Raw genomic sequence first — 22842 nt, forward strand, 5'->3', positions numbered from 1 at the left:
AAAAAGAGACAGAGACCTTTTGGACAATAATAGTGTGTGTTAACGTGATTGGGCTATCAGAGGGTGGTAGAGACAGATGGTTCAGCGAAGTAAAATGACAGGTGTCACTGATGTGGAGATTGTGCTGGTATGAGGGGATAATCTCTTGCAGCAGATTTCTTTATGAGATAGTATATTACCACTACCTACATCAAACCTTAGCATGTATATATAAGTCATTAGCATGAGGAGCTGTCCAGTCAACAGCTAGAAAATACAACCGCATATGCAAAACGGACGAAAGAGCAGTTATTTCTCAACCGATTTGGGTGGGTTAATAGCATTTGTGTGTATACAAGTCCAGCACTTAATTTGGTAGAGAATGGGAAACTTTAAAGACATTACATAAGTGTACAGCTGCAATGGCATACAGTACAAGTGTATACATATCCAACTCTACTCATACACACAATCAGGAGCATCGCTAGAGGCAATAAATGTTGCTGTTAGTGGTTCTACTGTGGATCCACATTTGGAGGTGGTCGGTTGAAAAATTAAGATGGTCAATATGACTTAGATGACGCTCATAAGAATTGGGATGTATTATAGATTGGCTAACAAATATACCATTATTGTAATCTCGGTGTGCACAATATTTAAATCCATAACTTTTCCTTTGCTTGGAGTTACTTTTGTCTGAAAATGTGCCTTTCATTTGGATTTGCAAGGAATTATGTCAAAAAGCCAAAGAATATAGCCTTACTTTCTTTAACTCTAACCACAAAGAGTAGGGGAACAAATGAGGTGAGATGGTGCAGTTAAGAGTGAGGTGAGCAGCAAGCCCTTACCATGTAAAACCAGCACCTCTGTGCAAAAGGCAATTTTAAAATGAGATTTCCAGTACGTTCTCATTCTTGCATCATGGTAGGCATTGCATAAAGACCGCAGAAAATCTCAGTGGCTTGTTGAAAAAGCAAAGTGTGTCTCCTTTAAATGGGCCAGGCACTTTGCCAAAAGTGATTGCAATTCAAGTAAAAAAAAAAAAAAACTTTTAAAAGGTTGTCCAACTTTGTTACACAAAAACCACACTAATGAGACTGATTTCATGTGCAAACACATCAACATTAATTTCTCATTCAGTTTGTTTCTGGTGTCATTAACTTGTCTGTTTTTTTTTGGAATGGACTGGCTCCACTGTGCTACAGAGGGAGAATATCATTATGAAATGTTGATGCGATATAGGGGGCAAAATCGGACATAATGACTTTAGATATAATTTAAGCATGACCATTTATTTGACTTGCAGGGATTTAAACTACAATGAGCTACAGGAGTTCCCTATGGCAATCAGGACACTGAGCAAACTTCAGGAACTGTGAGTACGCGTGCACACACACACACACGGAAACACACCTGCCCGGCATGACTATCATGGTTGTGTTATCCCGAGTAATCCCGTTAAGTGATTTTAATGTGGCACTCGGATACAATCTCTCTCGCCCCAAGCAGGTGCTGGCTACACACCCACGCAGCCACTCGCCCTGCACATACACACAGACGCACACGCACAAACCATGTTTTTTCCTCGGCTTCAGCAGATGTTTCGCAGCGCGCATATGTGTCACAGATACAGCGTATGTGTTGTGTGTTTACGTCTCATGTATCCAAAAATGTTCTTCAGCTGTGCAACGGCAGGTGCAACGCGAGGGCCACATGACTCACACTCTCACTCACAAAACTCGATGTCGCGCCTGCAAACGGCCCCGAAATGCAAAACATATTGATTGGGAGAATAACTAACAGGATGTTTTTGCATGTTCAGGGGCTTCCATAACAACAACATCAAAGCCATCCCTGAGAGGGCCTTTGTGGGAAACCCTCAGCTCCAAACCATGTGAGTTTCAAGCGTAATCACAATGCTACAACTTGAACATATCAAATAAACACAACTGGAATTGCATGTCAACATCACTTAGAACGCGGCTCATTCAAAGCAGATTATACAGCATGTGTCCACATACAGTTGAAACCAGAGATTTACATACAATGAATTTATACAAAGAATTTAAAAAGGAACAACATCTTCCCTTCTCAGTGTCTGAGATTAAATTGGATTAAATAGTTCCTGATTTAGCTCACTTTGGATTACCAAGGGGATTTTCCTTTTTTCTAAATGGGACAATAATGAGAAATAGATTTCTTTAGAACCCGAGCAGTATTAAGTTCATGTGTTTAAATCATCATTCTCCAGTACAAACACCATGGGAATGTTCAATTATCATACTCCTTAGGAGGAGACAAACATGAACTCTATTCATGTTTGTCTCTTCTATTTTGTCCCAGACATGAATAGAGTTCTCTGTAAAATGTATAAGTCAAACACAAACAGAAGATATTTTAGAGATGCTGGTTAAAGTTGGAAGGAAAGCATCATTAAATACAGTTAATAAAACGACTCCCCTACTTGCATGGGCTGAAACACAAAAAGGCATATTACATTTTGCAAATGTTCTCTGGTTATGAATTTACATTGGGCAGAATTGTCCTGTGGTTTGACAGAACTAATATCAAAGTGTTCGGCCGTAATGACTATTGTTGCAACTATAGGAAAAAGAGGGAAGCCAAAAAGCCTGACACCAGCATTTCATCTGTGAAGTATGGCAGTGATAGAATCATTTTGCGAAGATGTTTGACTGCAGAAAGGGTTTCTGCATGAGAAAAGAATTCTGTGTGCAAAGATTGAAGCAACATCTCAATAAATCAGTCAGGATGTCAAAGTCTAAATTAACTTAAAAGGACAAACGGATTCTCTTTGTGCTTTTAAACAATGACCCTAAATGTACAGTCAAACAAGCTATAAGCAAAACAGAAATTATTTTGGTCAACCACACTGACATAAAGCAGAAATTAAATTTAACATTGTGCAAAGAGAAAAAAAAAGGTTACTTGTGTGTGTGTTTTTTATATATATATTTAAATATCTGGTCCCGACTGTATTTTTTGCTCTTTTTCCTGCAGTCACTTTTATGAGAATCCAATCCAGTTTGTGGGGAAATCTGCTTTCCAATTCTTACCAAAGCTGCACACACTGTAAGTATGTGGTCAATAAAAGCCATTCCAGTGAGTTAGCGCAAACACTGTTTAAATCATCCTTTAGCCATTCCAGCCAGAGCTCAGCGGACAAGTGTAATGGCCTACTGAATGATGTTGTGTTAGTGTATTGCTGTGCTGTGTGCTGATGTGGTAAGAGAGAGTGTGCTGTAAGAACATGTTGAATAGTGTGACTTATGATGTCTGGTGAGAGGGCCAAAACAGCCCGTGTTGATGTTGGAGGAATAGCTTGATGGCTGCAATGAGCTGTTAGACAGGTTCTGCGTTTGTGCTTGTGTGTGTGAGTATAAGAGGAGAAGAGAGGGGGGGGAAAGCAGTTGTTTAGGTTTTTGTTCTTTTTCTTTTTGCTTGGCATCAGTTCCTTGAACGGGGCAACCCAAATTCAAGAGTTTCCGGATTTGAAAGGAACAACCAGCCTTGAGATTTTGTGAGTATCACACACGCAAAGTAATATTGAAGAAATTATAGGATGCTCTAAGACACAAGGATTGCGTATTTGTCAAACCAAGACAATTGCCCGTCCCCCTAAGTTAGACTGATGAGATTCTGGGATCATTTCATTTACTTGCTCTCCAACAATGCATTTTTTTTTTCTCCATAGGACATTGACTCGGGCTGGTCTCTCAGCTCTTCCCCTGGACCTATGCGAGCAGCTGCCTCATCTCAGAGTGCTGTGAGTGCACGCATATAGACATGCACACACACGAACAGGGTGAATAAAACTGAAAAAAAAAATGAGAGAAAAAAACAAATCAAGAAAGCCGTGTCCTAAAGCTATCCCTCGAATTCACCTCATAAAATAGCAAAAAATAAATACATGTGTAAAAAAAACAAATATGTATTGCTCTGCAGTATGCCCCTGCTCACAGAACTGACACCCGAGTTTTCCTGTCAGCCCATAAATTCCCACACTATAAATTCACAGCTGGTCATGGGTTTCTCAATGTCTAAAATTGCACTTTAAAAAAAACATTATTTCTCTGTGCTGTTGTAGAGAGCTGTCCTACAACCAGATAGAAGATCTTCCCAGTTTTTACCACTGCTCTGCACTTCAAGAGATGTGAGTAATTTTCCCTTTCTAAATTACTGTTTACATGCAGGGATGGGCCGGATACCGGGAACAAGGTGGTTGTGCATTTTGAACAATTACATTTTTAAAACTACTAAAGTTTCAAAGAGCTCAAAGTATACCCAATAAGTTGCCAGAGAAGCTGAAGTTGTTTCCACGTGTTTGAAGCATAAAATGAAGCAGCGCTGCCCCTCCCCCATCTATTACTGAACACTGCTAGTCAGTTGGCTCAGAAACGATCATTACACTTTTCCCTCAAAAAAAAAAGAAAAAGCTGTTTGTAAATTATTTCCTTGAAAATGCAGTCTCATATAGGCAACTAAAGAAAAGCCAACTCAAAACATTAAAAAGTTTTGAATTCCATAAACACTAGGCATGTTTTTTTGTAATCTACTAAATTGTAGGTTTTGTATTCATTTAAACATGATTATATCTTAACTAATCAATATTATAGGTTGTCTTTGCAGCAGTTTTCCTTTTCTCTTTTAAACAGTTCCAACTTGTTACAAATGTTTATTTTCACAATGTGTGTACAATTACCCATATATGCCATCCTATGGACCCATATGTCAGAATTTTTTATTCGACTTGTGTACATTTTATTTACGTCACTGCATGACAGCATCTGTATCTTTGTGTACAACAGTGGACTGCAGCATAATCAAGTCCGAAGAATAGAGTCAAACACCTTCCAGCAGCTCACCTCTCTCAGAGCACTGTGAGTTGTTCCTTGATCTGTTTTTCTTTTCTCTCTTTGTCTTACATTAGTTCTGTTGAAATCTGTTGTCCACATTAGAGTGGGTCAGCATTGACATGATGTGAAAATGTTTTATGGTCAGAAGATCTAGTTCATATATTTGAATTTAAGCAGTAACTCCAAATTACCCCAAATTGTTTCAGAGTAATTGTGGATGTTTGAAGGCAGTTAGTGTATAGTGTATTTAATTGTGCCATTTGGTGAATGTGGCTTTTAATGTGAAGTACTTTGACAGGCCAGTAATATTTGAAAAGTGATAGATAAATGAAGTCCAGTTGTGAATACAATATTCTGTGACTTACAACATGCCAGTGAAAACAGCAAATGATACATGTATAGGAGCTTTCCATAGCTGTTTCAGAAATACCAAATGGGGTTACCGCTTTAAAATATTAAACGTATGAAACAAAACATGAAAGAAATAACTTTCTTAATCAATTTAAAAGGTAAAACCTTGACTAGTGAAAGATGAAAAAGCATTGGCCAAGTCAAAGTGTTTATATTTCCTAATACTAACACTTATAGGATCAGACAACAAAGTTCCTAAACAGTTTTCATATTCAAATGTCATACTTTGTAATACTGTGTAGGAAGCCTGAATGATTGTAACTGTAACTCCAATAAGAGCATTGAGTTCACTTTATTGTTTTTCTCTCACAGTGATCTAAGCTGGAACATGATTGAGTGGGTCCACCCAGATGCCTTCACTTCACTTCATTCTTTGATCAAACTGTGAGCAAAAAACAGATACACATCTCTCACTTAGCCTGTCATACCGTTTATCTGATTCTTTAGCAGTCCCTGTCCCACTGAAAGTGGGTGACAAGGTTGTGTATCAGAATATATCAGTATGTCAGAAATGTGGGCATAATCACTGCGGGTTAACACAACATTTTAAGCCTTGACACATTTGTGGCCAACAAATCTCATTTCAAATCATGCCAACTTAAAACTGCATACTTTGAGTGAAGATTGAAGTTTGTTAATCTAATCTGATAGTAGATACAATCCAGAGATGATCTGATAGCATGTCTGAACAGGTTGAAGTATCAAAGAGACAACATTTTTACTCTAAAGACTTCACATGCATAACATTTGACTTCTTTTAATTTTCTTTATTTCTCAGGGACCTGACTGAGAACCGCCTCAGCTCTGTACCAGTTGCAGGTTTAGGAGGCCTCACTCATCTCAAACTGAGGGGGAACAAAGACTTATATGAAGCCTTCAGTCCTGATCACTTTCCACAAATGAGGTAACGTACAAAAATATCACCTATCAGAACATGGCCTATGCTAAAAAATGTCTTTGCTTAACAAAGCCGGTTCCAAAATTCAGGTGGACGTGCTGTACTCAACCAACAAAATACAAAGTACTGCTGCAAAGCATTTCTGAATTCAACTTAGACAATAAAAATACATCTGAATTACAAAGTTAACTCTTTATGCTATTTTTTTTATATGTCTGAGTGGCACTCAAAAGCCATAATGTTAAGGGTCAAAACAAAAGCATTATGGTTTGAACCACAAAGGTCGTACTTTGCCTAAATACCGCCTGCCATGGAATCTTCTTTGTTGTGATGATTAATATTGTTTCCATTTGCAACAGGGTGATAGAGATGCCTTATGCCTACCAGTGCTGTGTGTATGCATCCTGTAACAAGCCCACCACCCACTGGGACACAGAGCTGAGCAACACAAATGAAGATCTTCACAAGAGGACGGTGGCCATGTACCCAGTCCATGTAGACACTAACTGTAAGACTACAATCCACACTCAACCACATTGAGTTTAATTGCTTAACAAAAATGACAAACCTTGGTTATTAACTACAATAATATAAATTAAAATTATATTAGAGTACACAATCTGTCACTATGACAAAGAGCTGTTGAACCTGCACCTTAAATGATAAAAAAATAGACACTGACAATTGAATTTTATGAGTACCTGTTCCCTCACTGAAAAATAACAGCAATACAAACAATAGGGCACTTAATATCCACACACGATGCAAAGAATTTTGATCATATAAACAATGCTATCTTCTAGATGACCCTGATCTGGAGGAGTTTCAGTTGGAAATAGAAGAATCCAAGTTACAGACCAGTGTCCAATGCACCCCCATACCTGGTCGGTGAAGTCACAGATTTGATATGACAAAGCTTCAAATTTGCTGTGACAAGTATTGACAGCAGTTTTGTGTCCATTATGTTGCAGGTCCGTTCCGTCCCTGTGACTCCCTCCTGGGCAGCTGGCTTGTCCGCATTGGCTTGTGGTCCATCTCCCTGGTGTCTTTGCTGGGAAACGCCATTCTGTTCCTGTCTCTCTTTGGATCACCAGGCAGCCTGTCGCCACTACGCTTCATTGTGGCCTGTATGGGTGCCTCTAACCTGCTGATGGGTGTGTGTACATGCACACTGGTCCTAGTGGATGCTCTGACCCTTGGAGAATTCAATGAACATGGAGCCCGCTGGGAGGGTGGACCTGGTTGTCAAGCGACGGGATGGGTTTGGGTGTTTGCGTCTGAGGCGAGCGTGCTGCTGCTGACTCTGGCAGCAGTGCAGTGTGGTGCAAGCGTGACATGTGCCCGCGCCTATGGGAAGTCACCATCCCTTAGCAGTGTGCGCACATGTGCGTATTTCTGTCTCACCCTCTGCCTCGCAATTGCTTCACTCCCGCTAGTTGGAGTGGGGGAGTATGGCTCTTCACCTTTCTGCCTTCCGTCACCCCTGCCTACCCCATCTTCGCGCTTACCATCCTCCCTGGGCTTCCCCTTGGCACTCATAATGATGAACACCATTTGCTTGCTTATTGTCACAGGTTCTTATATCCGCCTGTATTGGGAGCTACTTCGTGGGGAGTGTGAGGGGTTGTGGGACTGTGCCATGATCAAACATGTTGCCTGGCTTATTTTTACTAATGGCCTTCTCTACATACCGGTAGCTTTCCTATCACTTTGTTCTCTTCTGGGTCTTCTTTCTTTGGGGGAAGAGGTTCTAAAATCAGTCCTCCTTCTGTTACAACCCCTGCCCGCTTGCCTCAACCCTCTACTCTTTCTTCTTTTCACAAGAGATCACTCTCAGTTGTTCTCCTGGTCTCGCCCCAAAACTCGCCCACAGCTGCGCCGCGACCGCACCTTGGACTCGCTAGTTTCTGTGGAGACAGAAAAGAGCTCCTGCTCGGATTCTTCAACACAGGTGTCACTGAATGATGCCGAAGCCACGTACAGGGAAGGGTCTTCTCCCCAGCCTGGACGAGAATCAACCAGGTTTTCTCAATGCTCCTCTACATCCTCCGTTCACCTCATCCCTTGCCAAGTACCAACCGTGACAGCCAAAGGGAGGGAGAGGGTGACAGAATGAGGAGGCATGGGGAGTTTGGATCAAGATGCAAATCTTGCCATTTTTCCTTCTGTGCTGTGCGACAATGAATCACCTTATGTAAATGAGCCCCTGAAACAGATGTTTAAAAGTATAGGGGATAAAATTGGAAGATTCAAGGACCGCAGCATTTCTGGGCTACCTATCTATAAACTCTTGAGAATGAGTCAACAAATGACGTTGACTAATAAAGAGAAGTTGACACGTGAACAGTCTTTCTGACCAGAGAGCAGGATGGAAAGTTTCTTCTTTTGCCAGTACTGTTGAACTAAAGGACAATTCTGGAGACTATCCGGCGGACTGAGTCAAACAAGGAGCTGTATAAACAATGCAATGCAAAAGAAAGCTGTTAATCACATTGAGAATCAAAGCTAGACAAATCAATGGTCTACTCTGAGGGGATAAATGTTTATACTGAAATGTGATGAGAAATGCAGCTCAGAAGTTGCATATTGTTTAATAGCATTTAAGTGGAGTTTTGTTTTTAAATACAATTTTATAATAGCATTAAGCTGTTTTGTTCCAAAAAAGGGGTATTGTCAATAATGCTAGCAAATTTCTCAAGTGTAAGCTAATGTGTTTTGTCCAGAGCAATTTTTATAGCCACATATAAAACTTTACAGCTGTGTAGTAGAGCATTTTTAATGAAATATTCTTTAAGTAGAAAATAATGCGAAAATGATCTGGGTTGCACATGTATTTTTATATGGTTTACATAATTATGCTCAAAAACATGCAACTTTGTCAAACAAGAGTTAAGCAGTCTTATGGTTTGAATGGGACGTAGCTGTATTTCTGCCAACCTTAGTGTAGGAAAGTGACCTTTATACACATACAATGTAACTACCTCTGAACTATGGTATTGACTCACTACAGCCTTATTGATGTTTGTCTCCTTTTTATAAACAGCAAATATATAATTTTATACATTGAGAAATAAAAATTTTAGTTTGTACAAAATAAAAACTTGTACCACTTAGGTTGTACATATTTTGTCTTTTAAACATATGATAGAATAAAATTATGATCAACATGTTGTGTAAACTTGAACCTCTCTGCTTATGCTACAAAACACACCCAAATAATACACAATGTCCAGAATGTGTATACCAGAGATCCTCAAAGTTTTATTGCACATAGAATCACACAGTTAACTTAGAAAGATGCATTCATGAAATGTATCTATTCAACATATAAGCAACACATTAGAACAATAAAAACAAAAAAAAAGAAAGGATGTGTATGCTATGCTAACCAAGATCAGATAGCTCCAACAAATGAATGAAGAAAAACTACACGCGAGGTCTCTTCAGCGGTTCTTCTGCCTCCTGCTGGGGACAGAGTCCATCCCGTTTCCGAGATGCTAATTTCTGATCCGGAGCATTTTCTTTGTCGTCTTCCACAACTCCCTGATCAAGGACACATAAAAACTATTTCATCTTTTCAAAAAAAATTCTACAAGTTTATGATATTCTGTAAACTATAAATTCAGAATAAAATTAATACAAATTACAACAAACTCAAGATTTTAAACTGGTGCTTGAAGATGGAACACAGTAAAAGTAAACATATAAACTGCAGTCTGTTGCCAACAATAGTCTAAGCAACACAGTTTTTCCAGGTTATTCAGATGCATTGGTACATTAGTTGAGCCCACAGAGCTATTGGTAAAATCGCTTTGTGGGCAATTTTACCAATAAATCGACCTCAAAGCGATTTGTGGGCGAAAGGAGCGATGGAAAAGATGCTGCAAGCTAATTATATCCTAAAGATCTCAAATATGGGTTCAAAAGTTAATTCTAATTTCAGTAAATCCATTCACTATGTGCAAGATTGAGGTGATATTGCTGAGGGAATAACTTGCTTTGACACAACCAGCTCCTCACTAAAATTAATCTAACTTTTTCTAACAAGAGCATATGGAACAGACAGAAAACAAGTAAAACTACAGACACCCAGATGAAACTTTTTTGAATAATCTACAAAAAGACTCACAACATGTCAATAAATATAAAATCCTATAAATAAATCTGTTGTATTTTGTTGTGCTTGAACAGCAAAACCTTTTAATGAAATCCTGGAGATTATGTTCAATCAAGAATCCACAGCACAGCCTTGTGGTTCAGATGAACTACTACACAATTGGTACTGGCAGGAACGAAAATAAAGTTTTGTGGAACTAAAAACATCCTATTCATGCACAGATCACTCAACAGAAGTAAAAGAAAATTAGATAATATGTCTTACTTTGTTTGTCTGAATTGCATGTTCCTGTGTCCACTTCTTGGCCTTCTCTGTGAAGAGGTATTTGTTGTACTTGAACTCTGATGACTGGAATTTAAAGCACATAAATAAACATTCAATGAATAAGAATCAAAAGACTTTCAATTTAGAGCAGTGGCGATATCCAAAAAGATAGTTTTAAGTCCCTTCAAACCCTTAATGACGCAGCTCAAACACATAGTGATATGTATGGCTAAAGGAAAACAAAAATAAAAATGCATGCGACTCACTATGTCAGCCATTAGTGGGTCATCTGGATTGGGCTCAACCATGAGAAGTTGGATTGAGGTGAGGACTGTGGAGATATTTAGAGAAGGTTTCCAGGCACCCTGAATAAAAACAAACACAAAAAAAAAAAAAAAAAAACAGCAGATTATTGCATCTGATCTGAGAATAGAAGCTGAAATAGTTGACAGCAAATATAATTTACAACACTATACGTTTCACAACCTTTGGTGGGAGTTTAAGAGCATCATGGCAGATTCGTCCTGAGTTGTCAATGTTTGGGTGGTAGATTGGGGTCAAGAAGCGCATGTTTGGAGGTTCAAATGGATACCTAAAGCACACAAACAGCAGACCTGTTGTATTTAAATGGTTGCATCGGTTTCATGAATGTTCAAAACGACAGAAAAGTACCTTTCTGGGATCTTCACCTCCAGGGAGAAGATTCCACCTTCATAAGGAGTTCCTACACCACCAACGATCTCTGCAAGGTAAGATGACACTAATTAATTACCAAGATAGAGCTGAATTGAAAGACGAAGACACATCAGTTAATTAAATAAAAAAAATATAATTCAGTGATTCTTGAGAAGAGGGACAAAGCAGGTCGTATGGATAAAGCGCAAACTTTGAATAAAATATGAATAAAATATACACAAAATATAATTTTTTCAAATACCTGATGAAACTAACCTGGGCCATGTGAGCACAACAATGTATGTTTTCCTGGTGTTTGCTGAATATTTTTTATTTTAAACATTGTAGTAGGTGGATGGTGTCTTTACAGTTTATTGAGCAGAACACAATACATTCTAAAAGTTTAAAACAGTTAATATACTTAATATAATTGAATACTAATTAAATGTAAGTATTCAAATAAATAACTGAAATTATTAATAAATTGAATTAAAAATCATTTTTAAATATTTCCCAACTGCATTGAAATTTGACCCAGGTTTTGTCAACAGCATCAGACATATAAAGAATGTAAGAAAATCTGGCATTATTGGGGGGCATCAGAACTTCTAAGGAAATAAATAAATGAAATAAAAGTTTAATTTTAGTGTACTTTATAGACTTCATGGACCTGATGAGCTACAATATGGCCTCCTTCAGAATAACCTCATATAAACTAAGGTAGATTGGCATTTTGTCAACTCTGTCAGTTTTTAACTGACAGTGACTCTCAATGATAGTGTTGACAAATCTTAACTGCGCACTTAAAGTATTTTACATAAAAAGTAATGACATTTATGATTTACAGTGCTTTTACTAGTGCCTGTCATTTTTTGTTGACTTGAAGCAGTTTTTTTGTTTAGATTCATTTTTTTTTTTGTCAGATGGCGATGACAAAGTTCTAGGTCTTTGTCATCGCCAAAAAAAATTTACAACTGGGACCCTGCGCCTTAGCATCTCTACATTTCCAAAATATTATTTGTCATATTTGTATACGTAGGCTTGAGGAATAATTTTTAAAAATCACCGAACAGGTTTAAGTAATATGGATCAAAATTTAGACCACACAGTGAAACTCAAACATCTATCTAATCCATATTTTTACTTTGTCATACCTCATACTTTACATGAGGTATGTTCATCCTCATGTAAAGTAATAGTGTCCATCATATCTGATCTGTCATCCTGACTATTGCTCCATTGTAGAAACATCTCTTACTGCTTGAGGCCCAGTGACATCTCTTACTGCTTGAGGCCCAGTGACAGGAAGCTTACGTGCTCGGAGGTCATCAATCCGCTCCTCGGTCTGCCAGCATGTTATCCCAGGAGGCGGCTCGGTGCTCAACATCTCAAGTTCACGCTTCAAACGGGAAGCTCTCTGCATTCTTTGAGTGGAGAAAAAAAAAAGTAAACTCAAAGCTATTTTCTCACACGTTGATAAATGACGTCATATAAACATGAGGGCGCCGCGTACAAAATGAAAATTGAACCCGACTCCTCCTCAAAGCAATATAAAAAATAGTGAAATTAGATCCTCTCATTTGGATAAGCAACCGACTATGAGACTATTGCAGGACCATTTTAAAATTAATTTCAGCGCCGAACTAAACGTCATCTTCAGCGTCGTGGTCGCGCGTGTATTTATAAGATAATTGGCCGTCTGGTCTGTATTTCTCTCGGCCGTTAACCGACAATAAACAAGCTAACGGCTCAAGTCAAGGTGCTCCACGTCACCTCATTTCTTTACGTTTTCTTACCCGTCACACGCGTTGTGCTCACTGAAGAATGAAGAAGTCGTACACTCGAAGAGGAAAAAGAGCTCAGACGGGACACTTTTTGGATTTCCCTCGTCAGCGTCGCACTTTTCTTCTCGCGCTGATCTCGTTGAGGTTGAGAAGGTGAACAGCGCCATCAACTGTTAGGGAGGCGCGACAACGGAGTCCCCCTCAAAAAAACGGACGTGCACTATACTCATATCAGTCGAAGTAAATGGGGAATACAAAAAGATATTTTAGTATACCGTATTTGAAATTTATTCATTGAGTATCAACAAATGGATGTTCATTCACCTAAATCTCTCACAAATATTCAATTAAATTCTTGTCATGCTTTTTTGAAAGAGCATTTTCAAACTGTTTTTTAAAATTGTCAATCCATTTAATGCTTATCTTAGTTTGATAAACACACATTGCATCATAACACAAATGTATTTGGCCAATAATGACATTACTTTTCAATCAGACATAAAAAAGGGAAATTATGTATTTCCTAAATAATTTGTTGTTTACATTTCGTTTTCATTTTAATTTTGTGTTAATTCAATCACACTGTAAGTTGTCAATTCTTTTCTTTAATTAGTCTCTCTCTTCAGTGTGTTATCTGTTTTACTATATTTTCATTTACCTTTTTGATCAACCCATTAAACTAAGCAAATCTAACTAATCTATCTAATCAATTAGCTGCTATGCTTGTTTTTTTGTTTGTTTGTTTGTTTGTTTTTTTATGGTGACATTCTCATTTACCTGTGCTTTGTTACTCCTTTGTACAAGAACCAAGCTGGAAGTGTAGTACTTCTTCCAATTCTCTTCATTTTTCAATTTTCCTTCAAATTCTACAGAATGAGTCTTTTTTTTCACATTTTCAATTGCTTTTTCCTTGTCAATAGGTCTAAGTTCAAACATTCAATATGGGAAAAAAAGCATTGATAAAATAATTTATTTGGACTCTGAACGTCTTTTTTTTTCCAAGCAGTACATAACACAATTATTTTCTCACAAAATTATTTCAGAAAATGTTTATCTCTTATTCTTTGAGTTACAAATGTGATTTCTTGACTGACTCATTTGTTTTGCAAATATCTGCAATAATTATCAACTACGTTTGAAATAGTCTCTATTGGCAAGAAACACAGTCATTAAAGAAAACAAATCCAGAGGAGAATATTTCTGTTGCCAAAACTGCTTAATCTTCTTGAGTTTTCATCATATAAGCGGGTGAAGATTGCAGCCTGATCAGAAATTTGCGTCTCAGTGCCCGGTCATAGTTTATCCATTTGAATGGCACACAATGAAAACCTTGTATCTTAATCCTGAGTGCAGCAGTCACGGAAGCAGAGTGAACTAAACACTGTCTCACTTTAATGCCGTGGCGTAAATAGCCTGAAAGGTTATGTTTCCGTGTTGCGTGTCTTCCATCCTGATGTCAGCGAAGCCAGAGTCTCTCAAAGCTGCCATGTAGGCCTCAGGGCGCCAGTTCTCCCCTGGCATCACTCGCTTCGCTGCTAAAACAGCTATATGGGAATGCCTCAGTGTTGTGACAATAAGTCCACCTAGGGTCAAAATGTATAAAAAAATAAAAATAAAAAAAAGTTCAAATTTGACCTTTTTTTATATGCCTCAAGAACGTAGTGTATCTTACCTGGTTTCATTACACGGCGGATTTCTAAGGCTGCTTTCCTGAGGTCGGGCCAAAAGTAGTAGCAGTTGCAGTGAAAAACTTTATCTACACTGTCATCCTTCAGAGGCATTGCTGAGACATCACAGTGATGGAGGCTCACTTTGCCACTTTCTAAAAATTCCTTCACTCGTTCTGTGGCCATCTGTCATGGCAGAAAATAAAACAAGTTGAAGTTTCAAAAGGCAAATATGACCACTCTTTCCACATGTCTAAGATCTAGTTTGCCATTAGTATTAAATGCAGGGGTTAATGTTTTTCTCACTTTCTTAATTAAAATTAGGAAGAAACACAGATCTATTTAATACTACGAAAACATCTCACCTGATGCATGTAGTCAGAGTAATCCACTCCTATCATGTGACCTGTAGGGGCAGTGAGTAGCTTGGCTGCTAACTCCAGACCCAGACCTGGGCCATGACCAAGCTCCAGCACCGTGTCCCCTGGTTGGATCCCACACAGCTGAACAGCACACTCCTCAAGAACCTTGTTGCGTGTTTTGAACATCTTACTGACCAACCATCCCCCCACAGATCGAGTTGGCCTGCCCAACTGGCTCCCCAATTTTGTGGCCCACATGCCTGGGGAAATTAGACTCCAGAGATTACGCTTACACACTCTTTGTGGGATTTTGGCAAATGACTTCTATTGACAACACATACATTTGCAACAATCATAAAACAATTTGAATGATTTAAACCCAAAAAGTTTTAATGCAGTTTTTATTTTCAGGTAAAAATATTATTCAGCATTATTGAATAGTCCTTCATAATGCTGAAATATTATCAGACAACACTTTTTTCTTTTAAAGGATAATCAAAGAAATAATGAAAAATATAAAAGTGCATATAATTTAACTATATAAATTCACAATCGCTGCAATTCATTGAAAATCACGACACATTTTCCTCTCTAGTTCACTTCTAAGATGCAATTTATGTTCCTTTATCAAATGTTGTTCCTCTATGCAAACACCTCTTTGTGGGTTTTTGGTTGTACACAAATACCTTAAAATACCTGCAGGAAGATTTGTGTGAGAAAAAATCTGTGCTGGAGCTCAAGAAAAACTTAGGCTCCAGCACCTTGTGCCGCTATTTCAGTAATATGATACAACATAAAAATTCTATTAAATGTTCAAAATTAGCTAAAACAATATTAGGCACTTTATCACATAAAGTATTATAATTGTGTATTCATGAACCTGTTACGTTAGTTGCATTAAGTAAATGTGTTTTGTAATATATGTGTTTTTTCTGATGTGGGCCCCACTTTATTCACAACAACAGCTAATGGGGATCCTAATAAACAGACAAAATGCACAGCCTTTTTGCAGAATTTTGTTTTTTAACTCTTTCTTCAGTAATCTGTCATGTCTACTTCTTACTTTTACTGGAGTGAAAAAAAAAGTGCCATGGTGAAATAAATCAGCTGAACTCAGTTTTCGGGTTATCTACTACATTTGTTTACTTCTATCTGAAAAGAGAACTTTGGACCACTGATCAGCCCAGGGTTTTTTTTTCTCCTTCGTCCAGGTTAAATGCTTCTTGTTTTCTTACTTTCGATTAAAAAAAAAAAAAAAAAAAAAAAAACAGAATAACTTAGCTGGAAGAATGATCCTAAAAAAGACTAGATTTTCTGAGTTTTTTTTTTCCTCTCCCACTTTAAAGGTATTTTGTCTTGAGCGGCGTTCCGTAGGGAGTCCCTTCCAGCTTTTATTTGATTTTTTTTTCCCTCAACCCACTGCAAGTAACATCAACATGGCGGCTGTCGTTTAAGGCTATGTTTAATCCAGCCCGTCTCTAAATATCACTTACTTTCTCTTGCAGAGAAACTCTCTCCAGCTCCAGCGTCTGAGCTCTTCCTGCATTCAGAAGAGGAGGAGCGAAAGCACGAGCTCCTCCTATTCGTGTTCGGTGGACGCACGCGCCGTCTCCTCCACAGCCACCCTCGTCTCTCTGTTTGTGTCGTTCATTTTACCAGGAAGTTCCCTGCGATGAAATCGTTTGAGAAATGGCCTCGGGGCACAGAGACAGTTTACAAAATCAAACGGTTGAAAGGTTACATAAAGTCACAAGTTTTCTTCCACTGAAGTTATTTTTTTTTATTATTATTTAATACGCAAAAGTACGAGGGTGGTAGGAGTGGAAAACCCCTTTACGTGTAATATCTAAAAATATATTTTTCCATAAGCGCCCTGTGGAGCTGCTGACAGGTTTTTTTGTTTTGGAAAGGTGCGCGATGCCTTCCACCAATCAGCTTGTTTTGCACACACCCCCTACGGGGGATTAGGTTTCTTTCGTTTTCATTTCCCGGAAGGGTCGAATGTGAAAATAGTAGCAGTTTGTTTTATTTGATCGTTGACAACATAGTTGTTTTCTTTAAAAAAGAAAAAAAAATGGAGTTTGGAAAGGTGTGACGTAATTTTTTTTGGAGTTACTCGAGGAGTCGGCTTAGGAAAAAAAAATAGCCCTGTTCTTCTGGTGCACAGTGAAAGATAAGGGACGTTTACATGGCGAGCGTTTCCCCGTCACCTTTGATCAAGGTAAGTAAAACTTCCGACAGTCTAGGTTATTCTCCTAAACTTCAATCAGCTTTAGTGTTTTATTTGAACAGAACCCAGTTTATGTTTTATTATTAAACGTTTTTGTTTTTTTTCTGCACCGCTCTTTTGTGTTTTCCCAATGTATCGTGTGTGTTCTCAGCAAGAAACCAATCTTTCAGCCATAATGCATGGGAGGGAGGTCAACCCTCCTCCAGCTGCACATCACCCTCCCTCAAATCAACCTCCTGTGGTCAGTCCTCACACTCAGGAGGATCTGTGGCATCTACCTGGAAGACTGAGTGAGATCTGTTTTTGACCATCTCAAATGAAATGAATGCATGTATTCACTTCTGCCCATGAACAGTTTCGCTCCAGCTGTTAAAGTCAGTGTTTTCTTGTTAGGAATAAATCCATCTCTGTGGGATAAGGAGGATGTTGCCCACTGGCTCCACTGGGCTCAGAAGGAGTACTCGTTACGCCGACCAGAAAAGGGACATTTTGAGATGAATGGCAGGGCCCTTTGCCTGCTGACAAAAGAAGACTTTAGACGCCGCTGTCCGAGCTCAGGTACAATTTAATCTCTTTTTTTTCCATTAAATGTGAAAACGTATACATTTCTTTTAATAATCTGTGGTGGTTTTCCTCAAGGTGACGTTCTTTATGAGATCCTTCAATGTGTAAAGCAACAAAGGAGGAGTGTTGTTTGCCAGTCCCCTAATGTTTCTGCTCCAGCGGCGAGTGGACACATTCAGGCTCCGGTCAGCAGCCAGATACCTACTCATTCTGTTCAAGAGCCACAGTCTCCAATAGCCAGTGGGAGCCCAGGTCAGAACATGGACTCTTTTTGTTTGAGCCACACTAGCAGTGTCATTTGATCTTTTTTTTTTTTTACCAAGTGTATTACACTTAGTAAGCAACATTTAGTAACATTTGCAAATCAAAACAGGCGTAGTGACTTGTAAAATTTCGTACCCCTCTTTAGACTTTTTCACAATTTTTTTACGCTGCAAGCACAAACTTTAGTGCATTTCATCAGGGCTTTATGTGATGGACCAACACAACGTGGTGCAGCATTTTCAAACTCAAATAGTTACATATCCAAAACACTGTGTGTTGTCATTAAGAGAACTAATGCTAACACACCATCTTTACTTTGAGACATGGAGGTAGCACAATAATGCCGGGCGCTTCTTTTTGGCAGGAACGCAGAAGTTGATTTGAGCTGATGCAAACATGTATGCAGACAAACACAGAACTTGTGAGGACAAATCCTATTAAAGGTTGCAAAAAAAAAAGAGTAGGGTGGTGACATTCAGTAAGGACAACAACCCTAAACATAAAGCAAGAGATCCAAGGTAATGGGTTTTAATGACCAAGCAAAAGCTCAGGCATACGCTCAACTGCCTAGATTAGTGTTTCATCCAATATTAGTTGGAACTATTTTGTAAAGAAGAATGGACAAGAATTTCAGCTGGATGTGCAAAGCTGGGAGAGACATAATATTCACTAAAAAAAAAGAGTTGAAATGCCATGTTTCACCTTTCTTTTCCTCCAAACATGTGCACTGTTTTGCATAAGTTTGCAAGCCAGTAAAATCCTCTTTTGGTTTATAGCATGGTGAAATTTGAAAAGGCTTGATACTTATGAAAAGTTTTCCAAAGCACTGCAAAGCTAAATTTGTTCTTATCAGGAGTAATTTGTTCAGCTTGGAATTTCTTCAGTTGCATTTTGGCAAGCGCAAACAAGAAAAACTAAATCCAAATTACAGCGTATTAAAAAAAGTGTCTTAAGGAGCATTAGCATGGCATTTTCCAAACAATAATTTTAGAATTAAGGCGATCCAGCTGTATGATCGTACCATACTAAAGTGAGATCAAAATCCGGAAAAGAAACTTAGTAGAAAATTATGCAACATGCATTTAAAAAAAGAATGCTTTGAAGCATTTGCAGAAAGTTGTGAAACCAAGTGTATATTATTCTAGAAAGAAAAACAGCACAGAGAAACAAGTACTACAAATTCAGGGTGCTCAAATTCAATATTTGTGTTTTGGTTTGGTGCATATCAAATCTCTCTTGTTTATTCTAGAGAGTGTGTTGGCTAAAAGACTTTCTGATCAACATGTCTCAACACACTGAGGCTACGTTCATGCTCTTTCTTGCCGCATTTGGGAAGAGTCAAATCAAATTACCTTATCTCTGCAACTTCCCCAGCCCTGACCATCACGAGTATCAAGAACCCTTTTTGACTTTCATTTGTTGCGCTGTCTTTCAGCAAGTTATTGACGCAGGTGTGGCCTCCAAATAATGTTTCATGTTACTGTTTTTTGCTGTAGTGTAGCAGTGAATTTATTTATTACAGCTGTTTTGACCCTTTTGTTCGAAAAGAAAAGCATTCACTCAAATACCAGTAACTTATGAGCTGCGTAATTCACAAAGCTGAACATGAGTGCAGTCGAGCCACATGCATTCCTGTTCTTTGACCCAACCACAACAGGGTGATTTCCATCCTATGAAGACGGATGTGTTCTAATGGGAGGTAGCTGCATGGACAGTGGTATAATCTCACAACTCCACTGTCTTCCTTTTTGTTTTGGCTTTCTTCGATGCCTTAAAAGAGCCCCATGTAAACCGATGAGAAAATGTATTTGTACGTTAAACTTTAAATTGACTTTTGGTAACTCCTGTTTATGTAAAATGTTGAAGTTGTTACAAGACATTGGTTTTACTTTCTGTTTAGCTTTTCACGTTTCCTCATATTTCACTCCGACAGTTTTCCTTGCCATCACTGCTGCCGCGCCTGCAGCTGCTATAGCTACTGCGAGCAATCAGCCTGAGCCCATTTCTCCTCTCAGAGAGCGCCCGCCTGTCTTTTACGCTTACTCTGCTCCACTCACTCATAACAGTGAGTATTAAAAAAAAAAAAAAAAAACAACTATTCCAGAAATACTTGAATTCTCTGTCCTGCTCTATTGACCAAGATGTTTTGTTTGTTTTATCTCTTTACTTTGCCTCTCTCATAGTTGGTTCAGCAGCTGTGTCTGCTTTAGCTCCAAACCAAATTCAGTCACTTCCTCTAAAAGAAAGCGTGATTCAGGAGCCTCTCAACTTGTCCAGCCGAGAGAGGCCCAGGAGCCCACTGCACAAAGCCAATGGACGCATTCCAGGTACTGCCAACTTGGTTTTTGAAGAGCTGAACAATGATTTTAAACTGTTTATGTGGCCTCCAAACTTCTTGGATCTCAATCTACCAGTCATACATAGGACATGGCGAATAATAAAGTCTGATCCATGCAGATATCACCTTTGAACTTGCAATATTTTTGTATCAGATACCACCTCACACATTCAGGGATCCAGTTAAGCCTATGGCCTAAATATATATCTTTTGTTTTCTGGGAATATCTACTATGGGTGAAAGAAGCTTAAAGAGACATAATTTGTGTTTTGGCCAGAGTGCAGACTGTTGTGGGACTACGTATACCAGCTGCTGTGTGACGATCGTTACCAAGACTACATTCGGTGGGAAGATCCCGACACACATGTATTCAGGGTGGTTGACCCCAATGGACTGGCACGCCTCTGGGGAAACCACAAGGTGAGTCACCAGATCTTCACCTCATGAGGAAATTGAACAGATTAAGGAAAAGCAGGGCACACAGAACTGTCATTTCAAGCAGTGCAGACTTTTTTAGTGGCATCTTTACTCCTTTGACAGAACCGAGACAACATGACCTACGAGAAAATGTCTCGGGCTCTGCGGCACTACTACAAGCTTAACATCATCCAAAAGGAGCGAGGACAAAAACTTCTGTTCAGGTCTCTGGTGATTTAGCTTTTTTCTCTTCTCCAAAACCGAGCAACATCTTGCTTACTGTTTTTCCATTGGTTCCCCTCAGGTTTCTGAAGCTCCCCCAAGACATCAGGAAACACCACATGGACACATCTGAGTCCCCTGAACACACACCACCTCAGGATGTGGACTTTGCTGACAGCAGTAGTTTGCAGGACCTCAGTGACGATCACTTTGAGGTTTCGCCTGACCGAGCTTCTCCACAGCCTCCCCCGACTGGTGCTCCAGTGGGATAGAGAAGAATAATATATAAATTCAGGCAGAACAAATAAATATATCTTTTGACAGTTTCAGTTTTGAAAATGATCCATGCTTGTACAGATTGACTTGGATATTCTTGATGTTTTCTGAAGTCGCTTTACGTGCTGTTCATCATTTTACATTTGAATTAACACGAACATTCAGGTAACAAGAAATATGGAAACAAATATCTTGATTCATTCATAAAATCATTGTAGCACACATAGGTTTGTTAAACACAATCAAAATATGATTTCTGGCTTTATTTTCCACAAACCATCCCAATCTGGTATATAAGTGATAGCTGAAGCAGGGGCTAACTGTGATCAAACAAAATTTCTGCTGGTTCTTTTGTTTTAATATTTTTTTTTTATATAATGAAGAAATTGTTTTAGTGAGAGTTTTGGATGTTTGCTTTGCTTATGGAAATAAATGTTTTATATGACAGTCAAAATTTCTATTTCCCTTTCATAAACACAGAGAGTTACCAAAATATAATGCCTTGAAAATGGCACTATATTTTGTTGATTCTCTGAGTGAAGTTCTCCGATCTACAATCAGAGAATGAAGAATGTCCATGCTTCCCGTCAAGAACGGACTTTTTTTTTTGTTGACAGTTTTACAGTTCAGCCAAACTTTCTACTTTTGATATTTTCAAAGCTTAGAGTAATGTTTTCTAACCTACGGCTTTATGCAACTTTTCCACTTTGTTAATGACCCGTCAAATGTTCTCAAACAAACTCGTGATCCTTTCGTAGACATGGGTTGCAACATTAAATTAAGCGCAGATAAAGTTTAATTTACCACATTGTTTTATAATGAGGTGACTTCTGAATGTAGCAGGTTGCACGTGATTTTATACAGAGGTAACAGACTAAAAGATGTGCATGCCACAGTTTAGATTTTTATTCATACCCTTTGCTTTCACCCTCTACAAATTGAAAACATTTCTTGGGGTATGAATACTTTTAGAGGGCATCATATCATGCAGCATCGTTTGCTAAAATAAAAATAACTAAATCTGTCTTTGCAGATGTGAAAGAGATCTCCCTTTACACTCTGTTGTTTAGCAGTGTGCTAAACTTGTACCTGCAGGGGATGCTGTAGAAGCGCGTTAGTTAAGCTGTTGCCTTCTATCTTTTCTTGTTTTGGTTTGTGTGTGTTTTGTAAAAATTGCAAGTTGCACTAATGGTCTTTAAGAGCCCTCAAAGCAAAGAAATAAAGCTGTTTGAATTCAGTTTGAATAGAATTAGAAAATTAAGGAAAATCTAAATGAAATAAACACCACAGACATTACATGTATTTTTGGGTGTGTTTTGCAGAAATAAACTTGAAGATATCTTTCAGATTCTCTGGTGTTAATCAGTCATATGCCTATAATTTCTATGTTTCAACATAATAAACTTAAGAACTGAAAGTGCCTTCTGACTTAAACAAGGAGGCCTTGAAACTGCCAAATCACATGGCCATGACCAATACGATGTGTCCAATTGGGATGCA

At 38.5% G+C, this 22842-nt stretch overlaps 4 protein-coding genes across 5 annotated transcripts in view; 2 read left to right on the plus strand and 2 right to left on the minus strand.

Annotated features, from left to right (window-relative positions):
* The window catches only part of LOC129372331 (leucine-rich repeat-containing G-protein coupled receptor 6), a 46948-nt gene extending 37673 nt beyond the window's left edge, over positions 1 to 9275 (plus strand). The window contains exons 7-18 of the mRNA XM_055049562.1: positions 1286 to 1354; positions 1802 to 1873; positions 2998 to 3069; positions 3449 to 3517; positions 3692 to 3763; positions 4085 to 4150; positions 4806 to 4877; positions 5577 to 5648; positions 6043 to 6168; positions 6522 to 6670; positions 6966 to 7046; positions 7134 to 9275. Of these exons, the coding sequence (XP_054905537.1) occupies positions 1286 to 1354; positions 1802 to 1873; positions 2998 to 3069; positions 3449 to 3517; positions 3692 to 3763; positions 4085 to 4150; positions 4806 to 4877; positions 5577 to 5648; positions 6043 to 6168; positions 6522 to 6670; positions 6966 to 7046; positions 7134 to 8278 (2065 nt within the window). The 3' untranslated portion in view covers positions 8279 to 9275. The remainder of the gene's footprint in view (positions 1 to 1285; positions 1355 to 1801; positions 1874 to 2997; positions 3070 to 3448; positions 3518 to 3691; positions 3764 to 4084; positions 4151 to 4805; positions 4878 to 5576; positions 5649 to 6042; positions 6169 to 6521; positions 6671 to 6965; positions 7047 to 7133) is intronic.
* Positions 9276 to 9399: 124 nt separating this feature from the next.
* Positions 9400 to 13218, minus strand: ube2t (ubiquitin-conjugating enzyme E2T (putative)). Its single transcript, XM_055049596.1, has 7 exons — positions 13015 to 13218; positions 12533 to 12642; positions 11216 to 11285; positions 11030 to 11135; positions 10810 to 10908; positions 10544 to 10627; positions 9400 to 9705 (listed from the first exon to the last, which is right to left on the minus strand). The coding sequence occupies exons 1-7, from the start codon at positions 13167 to 13169 to the stop codon at positions 9589 to 9591; spliced, it is 741 nt and encodes a 246-aa protein (XP_054905571.1). The 5' UTR covers positions 13170 to 13218; the 3' UTR covers positions 9400 to 9588.
* Positions 13219 to 13956: 738 nt separating this feature from the next.
* On the minus strand, positions 13957 to 16693 carry zgc:194242 (uncharacterized protein LOC100005854 homolog). The gene is made up of 4 exons (XM_055049603.1): positions 16525 to 16693; positions 15035 to 15291; positions 14675 to 14855; positions 13957 to 14585 (listed from the first exon to the last, which is right to left on the minus strand). Exons 2-4 carry the CDS (start codon positions 15287 to 15289, stop codon positions 14389 to 14391), a joined length of 633 nt encoding a protein of 210 aa, XP_054905578.1. The 5' UTR covers positions 15290 to 15291; positions 16525 to 16693; the 3' UTR covers positions 13957 to 14388.
* A 295-nt stretch (positions 16694 to 16988) lies between these two features.
* etv7 (ETS variant transcription factor 7) lies at positions 16989 to 22719 on the plus strand. 2 transcript variants are annotated; one of them, XM_055049582.1, is made up of 9 exons: positions 16989 to 17252; positions 17413 to 17551; positions 17655 to 17819; positions 17901 to 18077; positions 20023 to 20154; positions 20273 to 20416; positions 20705 to 20847; positions 20968 to 21068; positions 21149 to 22719. In XM_055049582.1, exons 1-9 carry the CDS (start codon positions 17220 to 17222, stop codon positions 21336 to 21338), a joined length of 1224 nt encoding a protein of 407 aa, XP_054905557.1. In that variant the 5' UTR covers positions 16989 to 17219; the 3' UTR covers positions 21339 to 22719. The 2 variants fall into 2 exon arrangements, with proteins under 2 accessions (XP_054905557.1, XP_054905558.1); XM_055049583.1 differs by having other exon boundaries at positions 16994 to 17252; positions 17432 to 17551; positions 21149 to 22718.
* The last annotated feature ends 123 nt before the right edge of the window (positions 22720 to 22842 follow it).

This window comes from Poeciliopsis prolifica, unplaced genomic scaffold (genome assembly GCF_027474105.1).
Source record: "Poeciliopsis prolifica strain line A6 unplaced genomic scaffold, Auburn_PproV2 SCAFFOLD029, whole genome shotgun sequence".
Taxonomy (NCBI): Eukaryota; Metazoa; Chordata; class Actinopteri; order Cyprinodontiformes; family Poeciliidae; genus Poeciliopsis; species Poeciliopsis prolifica.